We start from the raw sequence: 20,082 nt of genomic DNA on the forward strand, positions 1-20,082 counted from the left end.
TATCGGGGCCATGTACCTGTAGGCAAAGAGAAATAGAGCAGAGCAGGTCCGAGGGAGATCTTTCCCATCTCCTCACTGGCAATGCTATGTGCCCTAGGTGATTAGGGTGTGCCCAGGCACACCCGGCACACCCTGTGCGCATGCCTATGTCACCGCCACATCCACCACCATCTCAACCTCCCTCCTACTCCATATGGGCCTCGTCCTTCAGAGATGAAGAAGAACATTGTTTTATTTTTCTGTTTTTTTTTTGTTGTTTTAAGTTATTTCCCTATCCACATTTGTTTGCAGAGCACTTGCCATGCTCTTAATTACGTTTTGCTGCCATTTGCAGCACTCTAGCCCTTTCCTTTGGTGTTTTAGAGCCATTTTAGTGCCTTAAAGTTCGGGTCCCCATTGACTTCAATGGGGTTCGGTGTCCGGGAAAAGTTTGGTAAAAGTCCGGGACACGGACCCGGACTTTTTTTTAAAGTTCGGCCGAACCCGTCGAACACGGACATCTAGGTGTCCGCTCAACCCTAATCCTGACCAATAATTCAAGTATAGAACATTTTCAAAAGCCCTGGATCCAACCCAGGCTCAGAGGAAACCTGCACAAGCAAAAAAACTGAAGGTGTAAGTGAGTATATATATATATATAAAGCTCCCTGAAAAAAGGAGGGAACCTCAAAAATAAACAGTACTAAAGTCGGACAAGTCCCAACTCTCTCAAATTATATTGAACAGAGGGACATCATCATGAACAGTGGCCGTTAAGAATTCCATCCTCCGGATCTCCGCCACCAGCTGGAGAAAAATAGATCTCTCAGGAGCCTCCATTGACAGCCAACAGAGCGGAATAGCCCTCCTGGCAGCCAAGAGAACATATGAGATCAAGCGTTTGACAGGCTTGGAGACACCAGCGAATGGAAGACCCAATAAGTACTGAATGGGATTGAGCTGCAAGGATAAACCTGTCACCGTCTGAATCAACGACATCACCTCAGTCCAAAAGGGCTGTATGCGAGGACAAAGCCAAAAAATATGGTAGAGTGAGCCCAAGTCCAGGCCACACCATCAACACCTGTCTGTACAGGATGGATCCATTTTGTGTAGGCGCTCAGGGGTCCTATACCAAAACATTAAGATTTTTAAAGTGGTCTCTCTCTGTACCACGCATTTGGAGGATTTAAAAGCTGAAGTTCATATCTTATCCCACATCTGTAAAGATATGGGTCGTTGCAACAAGGGTGTCCACTGACGCATATAAGAATGAGACTCTTCAGTAAGGGGAACCGCATCATGAAGAATGCAATAGATGGATGACACTAAGTGTCCTTGGTTAGGGCCATGGGAACATAAATACTCAAACGTAGTAGGTCCATCTAAAGTCAGGAACATTGACATAGAGTGTGTAGCATCCTACAGGTAGGTGCTAGGTAAAAGTATAATGGACCTTGGCTGCCTAACAGCAGGGCTATGATTTCAACTGGACTGTCATGTCTCCCAGGTGTGGTTACTGAGAGGGGAGTATCCCCACTGGCTCTGTGAGAGGATTCTCATTGGGCAGTGGAGGAAATCCAATCAGTGGCCCATTCGGGCTTGTATCTACCCCAGAAGTTAGATTCTACCGCAGAGGATTCTGGGAGTGGGTATAAGTTTGAGGGGAATGCATGATGCAGCGTCTTTGTTGGGAAGCAGAGTCCCAGGAGGGAGAGAATGGCTGTCTCTCCTCCTATCAGAAGGATCGGGTGTCTTGGGTGGCCAGAAGGGAGAGCTGAGCTGCAGAGAGGATCCGGTGTGCTGAGGACCAGTGGAGAAAGAGGGGTTCAGTTCCAGGAAAGCCTTCTAAGGTCGTGAGTAGGGTTGAGCGGACACCTAGATGTCCGTGTTCGACGGTTTCGGCCGAACTTTAAAAAAAAGTCCGGGTCCGTGTCCCGGACTTTTACCGAACTTTTCCCGGACACCGAACCCCATTGAAGTCAATGGGGACCCGAACTTTAAGGCACTAAAATGGCTCTAAAACACCAATGGAAAGGGCTAGAGTGCTGCAAATGGCAGCAAAACGTAGTTAAGAGCATGGCAAGTGCTCTGCAAACAAATGTGGATAGGGAAATAACTTAAAACAACAAAAAAAAAACAGAAAAATAAAACAATGTTCTTCATCTCTGAAGGACGAGGCCCATATGGAGTAGGAGGGAGGTTGAGGTGGTGGTGGATGTGGCGGTGTCATAGGCGTGCGCACAGGGTGTGCCGGGTGTACCTGGGCACACCCTAATCACCTAGGGCACATAGCATTATTGCTCTGTTTGCCAGTGAGGAGATGGGAAAGATCTCCCTCGGACCTGCTCTGCTCTATTTCTCTTTGCCAGCAGGGAGAGTAATGTATCGGGGCCATGTACATGTAGGCAAACACATGCATGTGTATTTCAACTTTGGGGTGCACACCCTAATGCAATAGGCTGCGCACACCTATGGGCGGTGTAGGTGGAAGCGGCGGTGGAGGAGGACCAGGGCCGGATTAAGAGCATCATGGGCTTGGTGCTGACTGCTGAGGATTTTGAAGGGCCTTAAGGGCCGTGCCCAACATGGGATGCTGTCTCTGAAGCCCATAAACACATCCATGCATCGGCAACTGTCCCTCCTTGTCCGGCCTTCGCGCTGTGTGGGGAGGTTCTGAGGGTGCTGCCTGGGGAAGCGAGCATAGAAGCCAGACTTCTGTGTTTACAAGTGACAGAAGAGCGGTAACAGTGAATATGGCCAACCCGGGGCTTATATAAAAGGTAGGGGCCTGGAGCTGCAGCTCCAATAGCCCCTACGTTAATCTGGCCCTGAGGAGGAGGACGAGGTAGCCAACACTGCTTCTTTTCACAAATTTTAAATGAGGGTACACCCCAAAAGAGTGAGAAAGAGCAAAAATGGAACAATGGGTGGGTAAGGTCGGTATCCATTGCTATTCTGCATAAGGTACGGAAAAGTCCCGTGGGATCCATGCCTGGTTCATTTTAATGAACGTGAGCTTGTCCACATTGTCTCTGGACAGGCGGCTGCGCTTGTCTGTTATAACGCCCCCAGCCGTGCTAAATACCCGTTCAGATAATACACTGGCTTCAGGGCACGCCAGCACCTCCAAGGCGTAAAGGGCAAGCTCAGGCCATGTGCCCAATTTGGAGACCCAGAAGTTGAAGGGGGCAGACCCCTCATTCACTACATGTAGGCGTGTGCACACATACTGCTCCACCATGTTGGTAAAATGCTGCCTCCTGCTAAGACGTTCCATCTGAGCTGCTGGTGCTGCTGTTTGTTGTGGCGTGCTGACAAAGCTTTTCCACATTTCGGCCATGCTAACCCTGCCTTCTGAGGTGCTGGTGGTGCCCTGGTTGCGTTGGCGACCTCCTCCTCTGCCTTGTGCTTCCACTGTGGCCCCGCTGTCAGATGGGAATGCCAGCAGCATGGCGTCTACCAGCGTGCGCTTGTACTCGCGCATCTTGCGATCGCGCTCCAGTGAGTGAATTAAGGACGGTACGTTGTCCTTGTAACGGGGATCCAGCAGCGTGGCCACCCAGTAATCAGCACAAGTTAGAATGTGGGCAACTCGGCGGTCGTTGTGGAGACACTGCAGCATGTAATCGCTCATGTGTGCCAGGCTGCCCAGAGGCAACGAAAGGCTGTCCTCTGTGGGAGGTGTATCGTCCGTGTCCTCTGTATCCCCCCAGCCACGCACCAGTGATGGCCATGAGCTGGCCTGGGTGCCACCCTGCTGTGAACATGGTTCCATCTCCTCCTCCAGCTCCTCCTCATCCTCCAGAACTGTGCCCCTGCTGGACAATTGTGTCCCTGGCGTTTGTGTGTGCAGGAACCCACCCTCGGAGCCCCTTGCGAATGACTGCCCTGAAAGCCTTTGAAATGTTACCTCTTCATCCTCCTCCTCCTCCTCCTCATCCTGTGCCATATCCTCTTCCATCATCGCCCGAATTGTTTTTTCAAGGAGGCATAGAAGTGGGATAGTTAAGCTGAGAACGGCGTCATTGCCACTGGCCATGTTGGTGGAGTACTCAAAACAGCGCAACAAGGCACACAGGTCTCGCATGGAGGCCCAGTTATTGGTGGTGAAGTGGTGCTGTTCTGCAGAGCGACTCACGCGTGCGTGCTGCAGCTGAAACTCCACTATGGCCTGCTGCTGCTCGCACAGTCTTTGCAGCATGTGCAAGGTGGAGTTCCACCTTGTGGGCACGTCACATATGAGGCGGTGAGCGGGAAGGCCGAAGTTACGCTGCAGCGCTGCCAGGCGAGCAGCGGCAGGGTGAGAACGCCGAAAGTGCACACAGACGGCCCGCACTTTCTGCAGCAGCTCTGACATATCGGGGTAGTTTTTAAGGAACCTCTGCACCACCAAATTCAGCACATGCGCCAGGCAAGGGATGTGCGTCAAACCGGCTAGGCCCAGAGCTGCTATGAGATTTCGCCCGTTATCGCACACCACCAGGCCGGGCTTGAGGCTCGCTGGCAGCAACCACTCATTTGTCTGCTGTTCCATGCTCCTCCACAACTCCTGCGCAGTGTGTGGTTTGTCCCCCAAACAGGCAAGTTGTAAAACAGCCTGCTGTCGTTTAGCCCTGGCCGTGCTGAAGTTGGTGGTGAAGGTATTACGCTGTCCGGATGAGGAGGCGGTAGAGGATGAGGTAGCGGAGTAGGATGAGTTAGGAACAGGAGGCAAACTGAAGCTCGGTGGTGGAAGGACATGCGCCAAATTGCTATCCGCCTCAGGCCCATCCGCCACTGCATTTACCCAGTGTGCCGTTAGGGAGATATAACGCCCCTGACCGTGCTTACTGGTCCACGTATCGGTAGTTAGGTGGACCTTGGCACAGATGGCGTTGCGCAGTGCACACCTGATTTTTTCCCCCACTTGGTTGTGCAGGGAAGGGATGGCTTGCCTGGAAAAGTAGTGGCGGCTGGGCACGACGTACTGTGGGACAGCCACCGACATAAGCTTTTTAAAACTGGGCGTCTCCACCAGACGGAATGACAGCATTTCAAAGGCCAATAATTGTGAAATGCTGGCATTCAGGGCCAGGGATCACGGGTGGGTAGGGGGGTACTTCCTCTTCCTCTCAAGTGTTTGGGAGATGGAAAGCTGAACGCTTCCACGGGACATTGTGGAGATGGTTGTTGGTGACCCAGGTGGTGGTGTTGCTGACAGATCGTCTGTTTGCGGGGTGGCAGGTGCCGGTATGACTACAGATGTGGCTGGAGCGGCCGAGACTGCAGCAGAAGAGGAAGCAGGATGAGCCAGAGACGTTTCTTGGTTTTGAAGGTGTGTACTCCACTGCAGCTCGTGCTTTGCACTTAGATGCCTGATCATGCAGGTTGTGCTCAGGTTGAAAAGGTTTATGCCCCGCTTCAGGCTCTGATTGCACAGGGTGCAAACCACTCGTGTCCTGTCATCAGCTCATTTTCTAAAGAACTTCCACGCTAGAGAACTCTTTTGAGCTGACTTTGGTGCGCTCGTTCCCTTGCTGCGTTGGGCAGTAGCAGGCGTAGTGTCTAGGGCACGGCCGCTCCGCTTCTGCACCCTGCTCCCTCTTCTGCTGTGCTGGTGGCTCTGTGCGACCACCGCCTCTTCCTCCAAACTACTCAGGTCACCTGCATGACCTTCATTCCATGTGGGGTCGAGGACCTCATCGTCCTCCACATCATCTTCCACACAGTCTTCACCCCTGCCCTCCCTGTCGGTCTCCACAATGCTGAACGCCGCAGCAGTTGGCACCTGTGTTTCGTCATCATCGGAGACGTGCTGTGATGGTCCTTCCATGTACTCATCTTGAGAAATAAGTGGTTGGGCATCGCTGCACTCAATCTCTTCCACTTCTGGGGCAGGGCTAGGTGGATGGCCCTGGGAAACCCTGCTGACAGAGTCCTCAAAAAGAATAAGAGACTGCTCTATGGCTTGGGGCTCAGACTGCTTGCCTGATTTGCAAGGGGGTGAGGTGAAAGACGGTTGGACATTGGCTGCAGGTGCCAACTCTGACCTTTCTGCAGTAGACTGGGTGGGAGACAATGTGAAGGAACTGGAGGCACTGTCAGCAGCAAACCAATCTACTGATGCAGGTTCTGTCGCCTACTCACACTTGAGGAAGGTGTTTCACTTGTGCGTGTAGCTGGCACAGATCGACCACGTCCTCTCCTTGCAACAGGAGCTCTAGCAGCAGCACCACCACGACCCAGGCCACGGCCCCTATTTGACGCTCTCCTCATGTTTCTGAAATTTAAGATCTTGCCCTAGAACAACAGTATCGCACAGGTTTATTCACAGTCAAATATGCAAACTATGCCGCAATTTAATGTTTTTTACACCAAAAGGGTGTGTATTGAATAGCGGAATAGGATAAAAAACTGTGTATCTCACACGTACAAACACAGACTAGGCCCGATTAAATTAAAGAGGAGTATGGAACAGGCAGCACCCTCAAATCTTCAGAAGTATGAGATGAACCTCAAAAACTTGGAAAGGTGGATCTCACACGTACCGACACAGACTATTCCGCAATTTAATTGATCCCCAAAGGTTTTTATTGAATAGCGGAATAGGAAATATGATAAAAAAAAAAGTGTATGTATCTCACACGTACAGAAGCACACTAGGCCCCAATTACTATTGTTTATACCCCTAAAAGGATGGATGAGGAGGAGGAGGATGAAACAGGCAGCACCCTCAAATCTTCAGAAGTATGAGATTGTGTTCACTGTACCCCACAAAGATTGTGTTCACTGCACCCCAAAAGGATTTTGTTCACTGTACCCCACAAAGATTGTGTTCACTGCACCCCCACAAAGATTGTGTTCACTGCACCCCAAAAGGATTGTCTTCACTGCACCCCACAAAGATTTTGTTCACTGCACCCCAAAAGGATTTTGTTCACTGCACCCCACAAAGATTGTGTTCACTGTACCCCACAAAGATTTTGTTCACTGCACCCCACAAAGATTGTGATCACTGCACCCCCACAAAGCTTGTGTTCACTGCACCCCAAAAGGTTTTTGTTCACTGCACCCCAAAAGGATTGTGTTCACTGCACCCCACAAAGATTGTGTTCACTGCACCCCAAAAGGATTTTGTTCACTGCACCCCACAAAGATTGTGTTCACTGCACCCCCACAAAGATTGTGTTCACTGCACCCCCACAAAGATTGTGTTCACTGCACCCCACAAAGATTGTGTTCACTGCACCCCAAAAGGATTGTCTTCACTGCACCCCACAAAGATTTTGTTCACTGCACCCCAAAAGGATTTTGTTCACTGCACCCCACAAAGATTGTGTTCACTGCACCCCACAAAGATTGTGTTCACTGCACCCCAAAAGGATTGTCTTTACTGCACCCCACAAAGATTTTGTTCACTGCACCCCACAAAGATTGTGTTCACTGCACCCCACAAAGATTGTGTTCAATGTACCCCACAAAGATTTTGTTCACTGCACCCCCACAAAGCTTGTGTTCACTGCACCCCCACAAAGCTTGTGTTCACTGCACCCCAAAATGATTGTCTTCACTGCACCCCACAAAGATTGTGTTCACTGCACCCCCACAAAGATTGTGTTCACTGCACCCCACAAAGATTGTGTTCACTGCACCCCAAAAGGATTGTCTTCACTGCACCCCACAAAGATTTTGTTCACTGCACCCCACAAAGATTGTGTTCACTGCACCCCAAAAGGATTTTGTTCACTGCACCCCACAAAGATTGTGTTCACTGCACCCCACAAAGATTGTGTTCACTGCACCCCCACAAAGCTTGTGTTCACTGCACCCCAAAAGGATTTTGTTCACTGCACCCCAAAAGGATTGTCTTCACTGCACCCCACAAAGATTGTGTTCACTGCACCCCAAAAGGATTTTGTTCACTGCACCCCACAAAGATTGTGTTCACTGCACCCCCACAAAGATTGTGTTCACTGCACCCCAAAAGGATTGTCTTCACTGCACCCCACAAAGATTTTGTTCACTGCACCCCAAAAGGATTTTGTTCACTGCACCCCACAAAGATTGTGTTCACTGTACCCCACAAAGATTTTGTTCACTGCACCCCACAAAGATTGTGTTCACTGCACCCCCACAAAGCTTGTGTTCACTGCACCCCAGAAGGATTTTGTTCACTGCACCCCAAAAGGATTGTCTTCACTGCACCCCACAAAGATTGTGTTCACTGCACCCCCACAAAGATTGTGTTCACTGCACCCCACAAAGATTGTGTTCACTGCACCCCAAAAGGATTGTCTTCACTGCACCCCACAAATATTTTGTTCACTGCACCCCAAAAGGATTTTGTTCACTGCACCCCACAAAGATTGTGTTCACTGCGCCCCACAAAGATTGTGTTCACTGCACCCCAAAAGGATTGTCTGCACTGCACCCCACAAAGATTTTGTTCACTGCACCCCAAAAGGATTTTGTTCACTGCACCCCACAAAGATTGTGTTCACTGCACCCCACAAAGATTGTGTTCACTGCACCCCAAAAGGATTGTCTTCACTGCACCCCACAAAGATTTTGTTCACTGCACCCCAAAAGGATTTTGTTCACTGCACCCCACAAAGATTGTGTTCACTGCGCCCCACAAAGATTGTGTTCACTGCACCCCAAAAGGATTGTCTGCACTGCACCCCACAAAGATTTTGTTCACTGCACCCCAAAAGGATTTTGTTCACTGCACCCCACAAAGATTGTGTTCACTGCACCCCACAAAGATTGTGTTCACTGCACCCCCACAAAGCTTGTGTTCACTGCACCCCAAAAGGATTTTGTTCACTGCACCCCAAAAGGATTGTCTTCACTGAACCCCACAAAGATTGTGTTCACTGCACCCCAAAAGGATTTTGTTCACTGCACCCCAAAAGGATTTTGTTCACTGCACCCCACAAAGATTGTGTTCACTGCGCCCCACAAAGATTGTGTTCACTGCACCCCAAAAGGATTGTCTGCACTGCACCCCACAAAGATTTTGTTCACTGCACCCCAAAAGGATTTTGTTCACTGCACCCCACAAAGATTGTGTTCACTGCACCCCACAAAGATTGTGTTCACTGCACCCCAAAAGGATTGTCTTCACTGCACCCCACAAAGATTTTGTTCACTGCACCCCAAAAGGATTTTGTTCACTGCACCCCACAAAGATTGTGTTCACTGCGCCCCACAAAGATTGTGTTCACTGCACCCCAAAAGGATTGTCTGCACTGCACCCCACAAAGATTTTGTTCACTGCACCCCAAAAGGATTTTGTTCACTGCACCCCACAAAGATTGTGTTCACTGCACCCCACAAAGATTGTGTTCACTGCACCCCCACAAAGCTTGTGTTCACTGCACCCCAAAAGGATTTTGTTCACTGCACCCCAAAAGGATTGTCTTCACTGAACCCCACAAAGATTGTGTTCACTGCACCCCAAAAGGATTTTGTTCACTGCACCCCAAAAAGATTGTGTTCACTGTACCCCACAAAGATTGTGTTCACTGCACCCTAAAAGGATGTTGTTCACTGCACCCCAAAAAGGATGTTGTTCACTGCACCCCACAAAGATTGTGTTCACTGTACCCCACAAAGGATTTTGTTCACTGCACCCAAAAAGATTGTGTTCACTGCACCCCAAAAAGGATTTTGTTCACTGCACCCCAAAAAGATTGTGTTCACTGCACCCTAAAAGGATTTTGTTCACTGCACCCCAAAAAGATTGTGTTCACTGCACCCCAAAAAGATTGTGTTCACTGCAGCCCACACACAGAAAAATGGATGTGGATCACTGACACCTGCCTATCTCCTATCCCACACCACACAGCAATATCGATTGTAGTTTGTAGAACACAGTTTCCCTAAAATTCAGCAGCAGCCTCTCCCTAACAGGATTGAGAAGAGATCGTAGATCGGGACTAAGTGCAGACCCCACACAGCAATATCGATTGTAGTTTGTAGAACACACTTTCCCTAAAATTCAGCAGCAGCCTCTCCCAAACAGGATTGAGAAGAGATCGTAGATCAGGATTAAGTGCAGACCCCACCCCACACAGCAATATCGATTGTAGTTTGTAGAACACACTGACCCTATAATTCAGCAGACTCTATCCCTAAAATGCCTACAACTCGCCCTGCCTAAACACTCCGACCTGTCCCTCAATTCTATCCGGACACCAATTCGTTTTCCCTGCCTGTCTTTCCCTAATCAGCAGCCAGCACGTATGTGTGCTCTGTCCCTGATCTAAGCAGCAGAATGACGCCGCTGCGGCTGCCTCGAACTTATAAAGACTTGGTCACATGCTTCAGACGGCCAATCACAGCTACTCATACATTTGCAGGCATGGCTGGGATGGCTTAAGGCACACCAGTTAAATGATTGTTGATTGGCTGTTGAAAGCCCGCCATGAAAAGAGCGCCAAAACATGCAAAACCCGGAAATAAAACGACCGAACACGGATTTTTACCCGAATATACAGTATAGTGTCCGTGTCCGTGTTCGGGTAACAAAAATCCAATTATTCGGTACGAACACGAATAATACAGTCCGTGTTCGCTCAACACTAGTCGTGAGTACTGTGAACTGCCCCTGGGGTCTGCCTAGTGTAGAGGGGACCACCCCGGTGAAGGTCCCAGGGATCATAGAGCTTGCAAGTGTAAAGGGCATTGCCTAGTGAAAGGACCCTGAAGTGTAAAGGGGGTTTCCTAGTGAAAGGACCCTGGAAGTGTAGAGGGGGCGCCAGCGGTTGGGCACTGAAGAGTTAAGTGTGCAGTGTTAAGAGTTGCAGCAGTACAAGCAGTTACAAGGAGCTACCTCAGTCAGTGAAGGGCTGGAGGGAGTCATACACAGAACTTTTTGAGCTATACAGGGTGTCAAGAGTCAAGGATCATTACAGTCCTGGATCTTCTGAAAAAAGTGTCGAACTTGTAAGTAAAAATAAAATGTGTGTTTCGGGATGGCGAACTTCTCCCGCAACGTCTCGAAGAGTTCGAGACACCGGATGAACCAGGTTACGGAGTTGAAACAGGGGAGCCTGCGACCATGACCATGTGCGACTAAACTGTAGACTATCTGTTAGCAGTGGATTAAACAAAATATTTGTAAGAGGGGGGCATGGCGAAGAGAGAGAGAACTTCCAAAAACACTTGCCCCTATGCTTTTCACCTTGGAGATATGGGGCAAGACACATACGTTTCAGGACAGGATCCACATGTAATGCCTCAGACCACACCAAAGAACAGGGATGAACCGGATACACGGAACCCCTCTCTTTTTCCGACCACTGATTGGGAGCTGCGAAAGAAGACCAGGAGGCCACCGATTGGAGGTGGGAAGCATAATAATATTTAATAATATCAGGAGCCCCCAGACCCCCCTGCTTCTGTGGAGAAAATACCATTTAAGAAAGCCTCTCTGAAGGGCCTTAAGTTGGGACATGGGGATGGCAACTGGCAGAGTCTCAAAGAAGTAGCTTAGGCAAAATTGACATTTTCAAAACATTGATTCTTCCCAAGAGAGATAGGGGATACCCAGTCCATTGGTGCAAAGAGTGAAAAAACTCCCGAAACAAAGGGGAATAATTAGCTGAGTAGAGAGTGAACCCCCAAGGCCTAATTTTTCTGCACTTGTATGACAGGTGCATACAATTTAAATGTTGTATGTAATTTTTAACAGTAGGCCCTGTCCCTGTGCCCTGCTAACTGTGAGGGGTTACGGTGTTCAGGCACCAACAACACAAAAGGCCCAATATTTTTGAACCTGTATGACAACTGACAAGTACATGGCATTTCAAATTTGTATGGAATTCTTACCAGCAGGTCTCGTTCCTGCACCCAGCAAGAGTAACTGCGAGGGGTTGGTTACGGTGTTGAGGCACCACCAACAGCAAAGGCCCAATTTTTGGCACCTGTATAGCACATGCAATTTCAAATTTGTATGGAATTATTACCAGCAGGTCCCGTTCCTGCTCCCAGCAAGAGTAACTGCAAGGCCTTGGTTATGGTGTTCAGGCACCACCAACAGCAAAGGCCCAATTCATCCAAAGGCGTAGATAGGATAGTGCTAGTGCAGTCCCCTTTGGGATGAGCCGGTTGACGTCACTTCCAGTCTATGGACGTGACCAGAAGTTCGGAAAATACACGCCGCTCAGTGCGGAGACCAAGCGGTCCACTTCCCTGTGCATCTCTGCATACTTTAATGTAAGTCTTTTATTGTTCTAAATAAATACTACTTTAAACTACTACACTATGGAGCCCTCATTTTATCTTACATGAGTGAAGGGGATGTGCATAATCCAATGCTAGATGAGTCAGTGTCACTATTGGAGCAAGACAGAAGATCCTTTTATCTATGCTGAAACGCTTTATATTTGCCTTATTGAGGTGGGCAGCCACTGCACTCAGTGTTGGATTTTCTGTTTTTGGATTGTTTCACATTGGTGACACTGATTGGTCTACATCGCTTTCTGGATTACCACAAAATGTATACTGTATGTATTTCTTCTGCACATTCACATGGACTCCCTACATTGAACTTTATTTTTAATGATCACCCATTTTTGTATGAATTTAATTGAAATTTTATCACTATTTTTTAACAATTTATCATATTATTAATGTATTTTCACATGATTGTTTAAACTAGCACTATCCTATCTACGCCTTTGGATGAATTTTAATTTTGGAGCACTAGTCACTTTTCTATAGTTCATATTTGCATAGTATTTACATACCACTTTTACATTGTATGGACATTTCTATGATCTATTTATTCACCTTTGTGTTTTGATTTTTTGCACGATTTTATGCACTATTGCTTTAATATGTGATTTTATATATGTATTTTTAGCGCTGATTTTACATATATAGTGATATATTTATCTTTAATTTTATTATTGCAAGTGGTGACACTGCAAAAAATTGGTTGCTATTAAGTTTTATTTACACAATTCTTTTGGACTTGTTATCTACTCTATTGGTTAGCGCACTGGTTCATTACTCTTATAATGGAGTTGACTGACAAGTCACCATTGAATAATTTTATATGTATCAGTGTACTCTGAAAGGTGGTTACTGTGGCTAATAGAGGATTATACTATTTATGGTTATGTATCTTTCAAACTCCTAAAATATGCCAGTCGGGACAAGGCCATCCAGTGCCCAGGGAGAAAATGGGAAACTGGTTGTAATGGTACATGCCTCCAGGGGTTTTGGGGTGAAATCCTTTTAAATATTCATGGGGCCATAGTGCATAGCTCTTCCCACACTGCTTGTAGGGGATTCCATTGCTGTCGCAGGAGTTGCTGTCGCAGGAGTTGAAGATAAGAAAGGCCCCTTTTATGCAGGTACCTGGCTTTCAGGTACCCTGGTGTGTAATATATTCCACTGTGTATAACTCAGTTGTTATGTCCACTTTGATGAGTTGCTCCTTGCTGCAGTGGTTCTGCTAGATCTGTGATTTCATGTGCTGCTGGCTTCTCTGTTCAGGTTTCTCTGGCTTCTCTGTCTAGACCAGGCATGTCCAACCTGCGGCCCGGAACCGCAGGCAATGCGGCCCACTGCCCCCTGACAAATTTTTATTTTTTATGCTTGGGAGGAAGGAATTTGAGTTGGGGGTACGTCCACAGCAGCTTCCACTAACTGTAGGCAGATGCTGCCTCAGAGGGGGGGGGGGGGGGGCGCCGCCAGATTACAAACAGAGCGGGGATCTCCTGCTGTCATATGAAGCCCCGCCTCCTGGACCTACTCCTATGATAGACAGCACATTGGTGACATCTATCATAGGAGCCAGTCCAGGAGACAGGACATCGCATGACAGCGGTCGCTGGGTAAGCGGGAGATCCCCGCTCTGTAATCCTCTCTCTTCATTGCAGACTACATTGGATGGCCATACACTGGTGAGGCTACATTGGATGGACACTGATCAGGCTGCATTGGATGGGCATGCACTTGTGAGGCTGCATTGGATGCGCACTGATCAGGCTGCATTGGATGGGCATGCACTTGTGAGGCTGCATTGGATGCGCACTGATCAGGCTGCATTGGATGGGCATGCACTTGTGAGGCTGCATTGGATGGGCACTGATCAGGCTGCATTGGATGGGCACTCACTGGTGAAGTTGCATCGGATGGGCACTGTTTAGGCTGCATTGGATGGGCATGCACTAGGCTGTAAGTGCCGTGCGATCTCCCGGCTGCTGCGGAAGACTTAGGATGTCTGCAGTCAGTGACAGAGCCGCTGCTTCCTGTATAGTTCTGGCTCTGTCACAGGCAGAGTGATATGAAATGTACCCCTCCTCTGCCTGTGACAGGAGCCATACAGGAAGCAGCAGCTCTGCTCTCTACTGCAGCTGTTGCTTCCTTCAGAAGTACCCAACGTCATGACCAGCAGTACCCACCAGCAGTAACCGCCAGCAGTCTGCAAAATAAGTAGAAAAGGTATGTGCATTAGCGTGTGTAAATTGTTGCAATATGTTTTTAATAACTAGTTGTGTTTTTTCATAATATGTCATGTCTTTGTTCTTACATGTATGAATAAGGACATGATATTTTCTGGCTGCCTAAGTCACACGTGCTAGGGGTGCAACTAGCTCCCAGCACAAAACTGTAAGTATCCCGGCATGTGCAGTGTTCCTGACTCCTCCCACCATGACCACTTCAAATCACTGAAGTGGTCATGGTGGTTAGAGTGTCCCTTTAATATCTCTCAGAAGAAGTAAACCTCTGTATACTGATTCCATTTAATTTCCTCATCCTCTAGTTGTGTTAAATCAGTGCAGGGGGGGGGGGGGGGGTGGGGGGGGGCGGTTGCGCGTAAAGGGCACAGGGGCGTTTTATTACTTATATAGCTTAACTATTGTATATATTTTATATGTGGCCCGAGAACATTTTTCCACACTCAATGTGGCCCAGGGAAGCCAAAAGGTTGGACACCCATGGTCTAGACTTTAGCAGCACTGCCTGCACTGTGGGTGAGCACTGTAACTGTGAGGCTGCCCCCTTACCCCCTCCAGTAAATTGTTGCACCCAGGGCTTCTGCCTCTTCTGCCCACCCCCTTATCCTGGCCCTGAATATATGAATCAGCCAAAATCTGCATATATTGTATATCAGTTTTCCTTTACACTCATCCTTGAATTAATTACTTCAAAAATATCTCATCTTCAAGTGCCGGTTCACATTTATGCGATGCGGGAACGCTTCAAATATACAGCGTGTTCCCGCATTGCATCCGCACCCCTGGCAGTTCCCACTGCCATATGCGATACGCTGGGGGTGCCAATTAAAAATTAACGACACCCCCAGATCAGATCGCATATCGCAGTGCAATCTGAAAGTTCGCACAGAGATGGCATATAATTTTAGGAGCAGTGCGCTTCGAATTACATGCGATCTCTGTGATCGCACTAATGTGAACCGGCACCAAAGGATTGTCACATTGACCTGACCTTCCTATTTTCTTTGGGGTGGGTTTTTTTTTTATAAATTATATCATTAGATTTTTGAACATGTATTTATATCATTCTAAGAATTGTAGTTCATCTGACATACTATTATGTTGGTGTTTTTGTCTCATTATATCCTGCTCCCACCGTGAAGGAATGAACAGTTTATTTACTTTTTGCAGTGTGCACAACATACAGCAATATACAATGTACTATTGACATAAGCCCCGTACACACGCACAGATTGTTGGCCAACTGATCGGCCAACTTTTGTTCAGTGTTGTTTGTTGGTTGAAATGTGCTCTAGACTTGCACTGGACTTTTGTTGGCCAACAAAAACCAACTTCAGAAGTGATGTCATGTGATGGTTGACTTTCCGTGTGTTTGTTCTTCTCTGAGCATGCCCAGTCTTGCTCATCTGATTTTTGTCTGCCGAAATCTGTACTGACTGGGGAACAATCGGCCGTTCTTTGTTTGCCAACAAAAATTTTATAGCATGCACACCAGATTTTTTTCGGCCGAAAATTCGCAGTCGGTTGTCGGAAGCATCATACTAACAAGCCGACAATCGGCAGATCGGACGTTGGCCGACAATTTACGGCCAACAATCTGTGTGTGTGTACGGGGCTTTAAACACACATACACTCCATAGGTTGAACTGGATGGACTGGTGTCTTTTTTAACCTCACTAACTATGTAACTTTGTAGCATTATTCACTTGATCATCCTCATTTATGTTTACACCTAATATTAATAATCTACTATTCAGAGGTTTATGCATATATAGTATACTCCATGTAATATTAAGCGCTTGCATGGCTAATGATGTATCTTTTTTCAAGTTTTTAGACTTTCTTAGCAAGATTGGCTAATAAAGATTTGGTTTTTGATTATTTAACCTCTTCATGCCCGCGCTATAGCCGAAAAACTGCTACAATGCAGGCTTAAATTGCTGGGAAGGCATCCATGTGCGTCCTCCCGTGCATGAGCTGCGTGCGCGCTCCCTGCAGGGCATGCGCGGCTCACTCTGAGATCAGCCAGTAAATGAGACTTGGCTGATCGGCCCCTTACCACATGATCAGCTGTCAGCCAATGACAGCTGATCACATGATGTAAAAAGAGCTGGTAGTCGCTGAGAGAGTGAGGAGAAAGAAAAAAAAAAAAAAGACGATCACCGGCTGTTGTCAAAGGGACATCTGTCCTGAAGAGGGAGAGCCAATACCGCCTCATCTGTGCCCACCAGTGCCACCTATCAATGCCCACCAGTGCCACCTATCAGTGCCTATCAGTGCTGCCAATCAGTGCCTCATCATCAGTGTCACCAACCAGTGCCTATCAGTGCCCATCCATGCCACCTATCAGTGCCCTTCAGTGCCAATTGGTGCCACCCATCAGTGCCCCCTATCAGTGCCACCTTATCAGTGCCCATCAATGAAGGGAAGGAGAAAAATTACCGGTTTGCAAAATTGTATGAAATCTTTTTTTTTTTTTTTTTTTTTTCAAAATTCTTGTTCTTGTTTAGCAAAAAAGTAAAAAACCCAGTAGTGATTAAATACCACCAAAGAAAGCTCTATTTGTGTGGAAAAAAAATGATAGAAATTTCATATGGGTACAGCATTGTATAGCCGCGCAGTTGTCATTCAAAATGTGACAGCGCTGAAAGCTAAAAATTGGCCTGGGCAGGAAGGGGGTGAAAGTGCCCGGTAGGCAAGTGGTGAAGTTATTTTGTATATTTTTGTATATTGATATTCTGATTAAATTTGGGGGTAGTGCCCAAAGCTTTTTACACTGCTTGCAGTAATCACTGTGGTGTGAATTCACCCTGAGGAGTTCCAAAGCTATGTGTAGCAAAAGTTACCTGTAATCTTCTAAGCTTAGGTGGAACCAGCCTTGACTTCACAGAGAAAGTAAAGGTTTGCACATAACTTCAGCAACAATGATATTCATATATGATTATCTCTGACATAGACATGAATACAATGGGGGTGTGATCTGGATCTAACATCAAAGTGGTATGCCTCCATCCCAATATGAATACAAAAACAGAACAGCCACCGAAATGGCCAAGTTGCCCGGGGGGACTTTAATTGAGGCACCACACTTATATTGGTAAAGACAAAGTAACATACTATCTAGTAAAGAATATATTTATTGCACAGATAACAATAATTTATATTTATGGGTATACCCATGAGACATATTGGACTGATCCAATGAGGCAAATGAATTAACAATAAAATCATACACATAAAAAAACATCATGGAAACCCTGCATCTTAATGCACTCTACGCGTTTCGCAAAGTGATATTCGCTCTTCAGGAGTGGATGCATGTCATGCATCTAGAAAGTAGAACAGTAGTCGCAATGAGTCGGGGCGGGTCCATGACGCTGATTGGCGCCATTTCCCGCGCTCAACGTGTGACGTCAGCTAGCCTTTGCTGGCGCCGCCTGCGAGTGTGATAATCCACATCCGCTACCACTAGCAGGGAAACCGCCGGCTGTTTTTGCACCCGGGGGTTACACCGGTTCTCCGACGTTCCCCGCACTTCATTGGCAGCAGACATTGCGTTGGGGGATTCCCCATACAGGCATTTGGGATCCTTCATGAGAAAGCAGAGCTTCATATTTCATCCTTGTACACCATTCCTGGGTTGTCATACTACATCTATATCACAGCAAGTGAGTTCAAAATCATTTTTCAACTGTTTTTTTAACATGCTTTCCATTTTTTTCCCCCCTTTTTTGTACATTTTCACATATATATATATATATATATATATATATTATATATATATATATATATATATATATACACGTATTATAATTATTATTTTATTTTTTTACTACCACGTTACAGCGTCAGGCTGTTTAATGACATATTTCACTTCACACTCCACATATCCCACCTTCACAACATAGCATTACCTCTTGGCCACCCATACTCCCTTACTTGACTCACACACATTTTGGTCATTAATTGGCATATTGATTTTCCCTCATTGTTTCCCCCTTCTATCCACACCCAATATATGTTTTACACACTGCACCACTTGCTCTGCGTTCCTCATCATCACTTCGCTCGTTGGTCCCCCCCACGGCTCCCGGGTCGGACTTCCCGGCTGACCGCATTCTCCAGTTTCTGTCCTGAGCAGACTGATCCAGTGAGTATAGAGCTATTATAGTTCATTGTCCAATGTTTGACTCAATACCCATGACTTTAATATTGTCTAGATGTTTATTAAATACAATATATATTATATATATATATATATATATATATATATATATAATACTTATATTACTGTTCTACTTTCTAGACGCATGACATGCATCCACTCCTGAAGAGCGAATATCACTTTGCGAAACGCGTAGAGTGTATTAAGATGCAGGGTTTCCATGATGTTTTTTTATGTGTATGCTTTTATTGTTAATTCATTATTGCCTCATTGGATCAGTCCAATATGTCTCATGGGTCTACCCATAAATACAATTATTGTTATCTGTGCAATAAATATATTCTTTACTAGATAGTATGTTACTTTGTCTTTACCAATATAAGTGTGGTGCCTCAATCAAAGTCCCCCTGGGCAACTTGGCCACTTCGGTGGCTGTTGTGTTTTTTCTGACATAGACATATATTGCAGTTCATTTGAAATTATTTTTGCCTTACATTTGTGTTTAAAACATTCCGAGATTTCAGCTCTCTCAGGAGGGCCCCCGTGTCCATGTTCTCCAAGATGTAGGCCAGATCATCTTTGTAATACTCGTATATCCTCCTCAGTGATGGATCAGAAAATGAAGACAGCTGACGGCAGAACCCTTTGATGTCATCTATAGAAACACAAAAAATTGATTTACAGGGTTGTGGATTCAACTTAGATCCCACATTTTCAGGAATTGGGGAGACCTATTTATTTGTGTCTGTTAATCTTTGTTTTGTACTACTTTGTAATACTAAGGTATTGTTTTACACGGTTTAATTTTAGCGTGTAGACTCCAATGCCTCTGCTTATTTAGTACAAATCATCATAACACACATACATAACCGATGTTGGCTAAAAAATAAAGCAAAAATGCATCTGTTGCTCTTTCCTTTGCATTTCTAATGCTAATCCACCAGTAACATAAACTGTGTTTCTGGAATGTATTTTTTCTTTTCTTAATTGTACTCCAATGCCAACCCAAGAGTGTCTGTGCCATAGGGTAAAGATGAGGACTGCTGCCCTCTATGTGAAAGCACAGTCTGTAATGATGTCCCATACTGGACCCCCACACGAAAAGCTGTAGCAAGCGACCAGGTTGTTCAGTCATTATAGGTCAGCCGTGACAGTCTTGCAGACAGGGCCGGTACTAGAGACTGTTTTGCACCCGAGGCAATACCAGCTATTTGCACCCCAACCCCCATATATTGTACTTACCTTCTCAGCTCCACGCCATGTGGGACAGCCAGGGACTGTGGGCTCCTCTGCTCTGATGTGGATAGGACTGAAGGAGGGAATGATGCGATGTGGCGTCACGTTTAGGCTTGCCGCACCCACGCTCAGCACCTCATTGGCTGGAAGTGCCTGGCACGGTACCTGTCCTGGCACACTGCTGGCAGCCAAGCCGCAGCCTCATCGTATTCCCGATCCGGATTGGCAGGGTCTGGCAATGGT

General features: G+C 46.7%; 1 protein-coding gene across 1 annotated transcript in view; it reads right to left on the reverse strand.

The window, feature by feature from the left end:
* Window positions 1–19,222, reverse strand: part of LOC309569504 (NACHT, LRR and PYD domains-containing protein 12-like) — a gene marked incomplete at its 3' end in the record, with an annotated part of 123,024 nt that extends 103,802 nt beyond the window's left edge. Inside the window, exon 1 of the mRNA XM_082275369.1 lies at window positions 19,098–19,222. Within this exon, the coding sequence (XP_082131495.1) occupies window positions 19,098–19,154 (57 nt within the window). The 5' untranslated portion in view covers window positions 19,155–19,222. The remainder of the gene's footprint in view (window positions 1–19,097) is intronic.
* Window positions 19,223–20,082: the final 860 nt, after the last annotated feature.

The sequence above is a fragment of the Pelophylax lessonae genome (assembly GCF_965119305.1).
Source record: "Pelophylax lessonae genome assembly, chromosome: 13".
Lineage (NCBI taxonomy): Eukaryota > Metazoa > Chordata > Amphibia > Anura > Ranidae > Pelophylax > Pelophylax lessonae.